This window comes from Danio rerio, chromosome 8, assembly GCF_049306965.1.
Source record: "Danio rerio strain Tuebingen ecotype United States chromosome 8, GRCz12tu, whole genome shotgun sequence".
In the NCBI taxonomy this organism is placed as follows: Eukaryota; Metazoa; Chordata; class Actinopteri; order Cypriniformes; family Danionidae; genus Danio; species Danio rerio.
The window spans coordinates 24,442,216-24,445,000 of NC_133183.1; the positions used below are offsets into that span (position 1 = coordinate 24,442,216).

The following is a 2,785-nucleotide window of genomic DNA, read 5'->3' on the forward strand; positions in this document are numbered from 1 at the left end:
CCCCTCAGTCCAAAGACATGTGCTATAGGTGAACTTAATAAATTAAATTGGCCGTAGTGCCAGTGTTAGGTTGCGGCTGGAAGAGCATCCGCTTTGTAAAACATGCTGAATAAGTTGGCGCTTCATTTCGCTGTGGCGACCCCAGATTAATAAAGAGACTAAGCCGAAAAATAAATGTTTGAATGATTAAATAAATGTTAATGTGCCCTTGAGCATTGCAAGATTTGACACATGAAAAATAGTCATGTTGGCAATTTTTATTAGAAAATAATAAATATTTTTGTCAGAGCTAATCTACACCTTTCAGTAAAAATATGAAACATGTTTTCAGATTTACGCATGTTCAACTGTAAAAGCGAAAACAACAACGTTCCTATTGAAAGAAGCTATTATTTATACTGTATATTGAGCCATATACAGAAAGAAAGAAAAACACTTGTAATATGAACTCTACACACTGATATTTCTCCTATTGCTCAAGCAAAATTCCAATGGAAAAAAATAAAAAATAGTATGACCACATGATGACAAAAATAATTCTTGTAATCATAAGGCACTTTCTCCACTTGAGGGTCAGACGGGTGAACGAGGAAATGCTGACTGTTGATTATTGCAGTCTTTGATATTTCAGTCATCATTCAACATCAGGTTCAGCGAATGGTCCTTTGACTGCTCAATGCTATAAAAACAATGTGGCAATTTTTTTAAATGAGCCAATAAAACACAAAACAGCCTAACATCACCCAATGGCTCGCCCAGTTTAGCTCCGACCACTTCTGAATAGTGTGACTGGCCATGTAGCCCTGTGTGTGAAAAAATACTGTTACAAAGAATCCTATTCAATTAAATAAAATGTATTAGTTACTAAATCTTTACACTAGTTTAAATGCATTCTATATGACAAAATAACTGAAAATTCTCACCTCCTCATCGTGCATTTCATCCATTTCAGAGTCAAATAATGATCCCAAGTAAGTCAAATGGAATATTGACAGAGCACTGAAGAACAGGTTTACAACATAAACCCACACAGTCTATAAAAAGAAATAAAGGCATCTCAATATAAAAATATAACTCCATATAAAACTTTAGCAGAAATTCAGCTAAAAAAATCTAGTTTCAAGACAGGACACCTTCTTGTTTTGGTGATGGCAGTCACTTGGGCAGCGTTTTGACAGTATACAAGCACTGAAAATAGCAGCCAAGCGCTTTCTCAGAACTGCAAGAGAAAACAAACACAGTATTTCAGTCTTGTTGGCAAGACCGCTAATGTGGCATCAATTACACACGCTACAATTTCTTGTCTGCTGACATTCGTGTCATTATGATGACTCCATGACATGTGTCAAATTTAATAAATGATTGTAAGAAAGCTTTTATTATTATTACTGGCAAGGGTTCATTAATAAACCAAATTGTTTACCGTGTTCAACATATGTGATGAATCCCAAAGACAACAGTACAGCCCCCAGATGAAAGCTGAGACCCTGTTAAACAACACAAACAAATCAGACCTGAACATAAATATTTTTTAAAACTTTGGGGTCAGTATGATTTTATAAATTGAAGAAAATAATACTCTATTCATCAAGGATGCATCAAGTACATCAAAAATTTGTTTAAATACATTTATATTGTTAGAAAAGAATCCCATTGTACCAAAAAGGTGTTACTATTTATAAAGCAAAAAAACCTAAAAAAAAATATGTAATGATTTTCATAGAAATTTTTATTTTTTTATATTTATTTTATAATTCAATAAAAATACCAAATATGTATAAAAGAAAGAAAAACAGCATTAGAATGATATCTGAAGAATTTTATGAGACTGAATTTTTTAAAATTGTTATATTTCAAAATATTATTGTTTTACTGCAAAAATCTAACAAATGCAGCCTTGGTGAACAAAAGACAACACTATAAAACCAGGCATTAGCATCATTTCTATCAAAGCACTGTCCTAAATGAACCACCAGAGGGCTCTACTCAACTACAATCGTTTGTAACATCAGTCACTGATATTTTCCTTAGTTTAGAAGTAGATTACTCTGTGGTTCAACAGATCTACCCCTCACTGACAAAGGTTCACAATTTTTCCCAAACATGTGCCATCTTAAGTAGTAAAAATAACCTTTCGAAAAAGGCTTTAAGACCATCACCGTCACATCGGTGTGACATCAGCTAATCAGTTTTGGCCAATGCAAACAAATTTTTATTTTATGAATCCAACATCCAGCTGTGCAAGAAGTAATCTTTTGCTACTGTATTGTTGTTAAATAAAGAAAACATTTTACAAGTAACTTTTATTCTAAATCTGCGACCTTATTAAAAGGTCTGACTGAGGAAAGTTGAATGTACTGGTCAGTTTATTATTTACCTAACAAATGAGAATAGACAACAGTTTTTAATTTAAAACTTTATCAGATTTCTATTTTATATCTATTTTTTAATATATGATGCAATAAATTAGTATTTTAAAAATAAGTATACATACATATTTCATTATTCAAAATCGTTGGAAAATATTTTGGTCCATATTTTGTGTCGCACCATCTGGTCACAAACCAGCCGTCTGAGGGAAAGCTTCTTCCCACAGACTATCAGGCTGATGAACACTTCTTCCACACCCCTCACTGCATAACATCAAGATATAGCATGCATAGCACTTTAACCAATCCTTACTTAAAACAATATTGCCTACAATGATTAATTTCCCACCAACAGTCAGACCATGTGTACATCTATTAATTAATTAGAAGTATTAATTAATCTATTAATTGTATTT

General features: G+C 32.5%; 1 protein-coding gene across 1 annotated transcript in view; it reads right to left on the reverse strand.

Moving 5' to 3' along the window:
• Nucleotides 1-237: 237 nt before the first annotated feature.
• porcnl (porcupine O-acyltransferase like) overlaps nt 238-2,785 on the reverse strand; it is a 14,273-nt gene continuing 11,725 nt past the window's right edge. The window contains 4 exon segments of the mRNA NM_199849.1: nt 238-803; nt 924-1,034; nt 1,134-1,219; nt 1,424-1,487. Of these exon segments, the coding sequence (NP_956143.1) occupies nt 705-803; nt 924-1,034; nt 1,134-1,219; nt 1,424-1,487 (360 nt within the window). The 3' untranslated portion in view covers nt 238-704.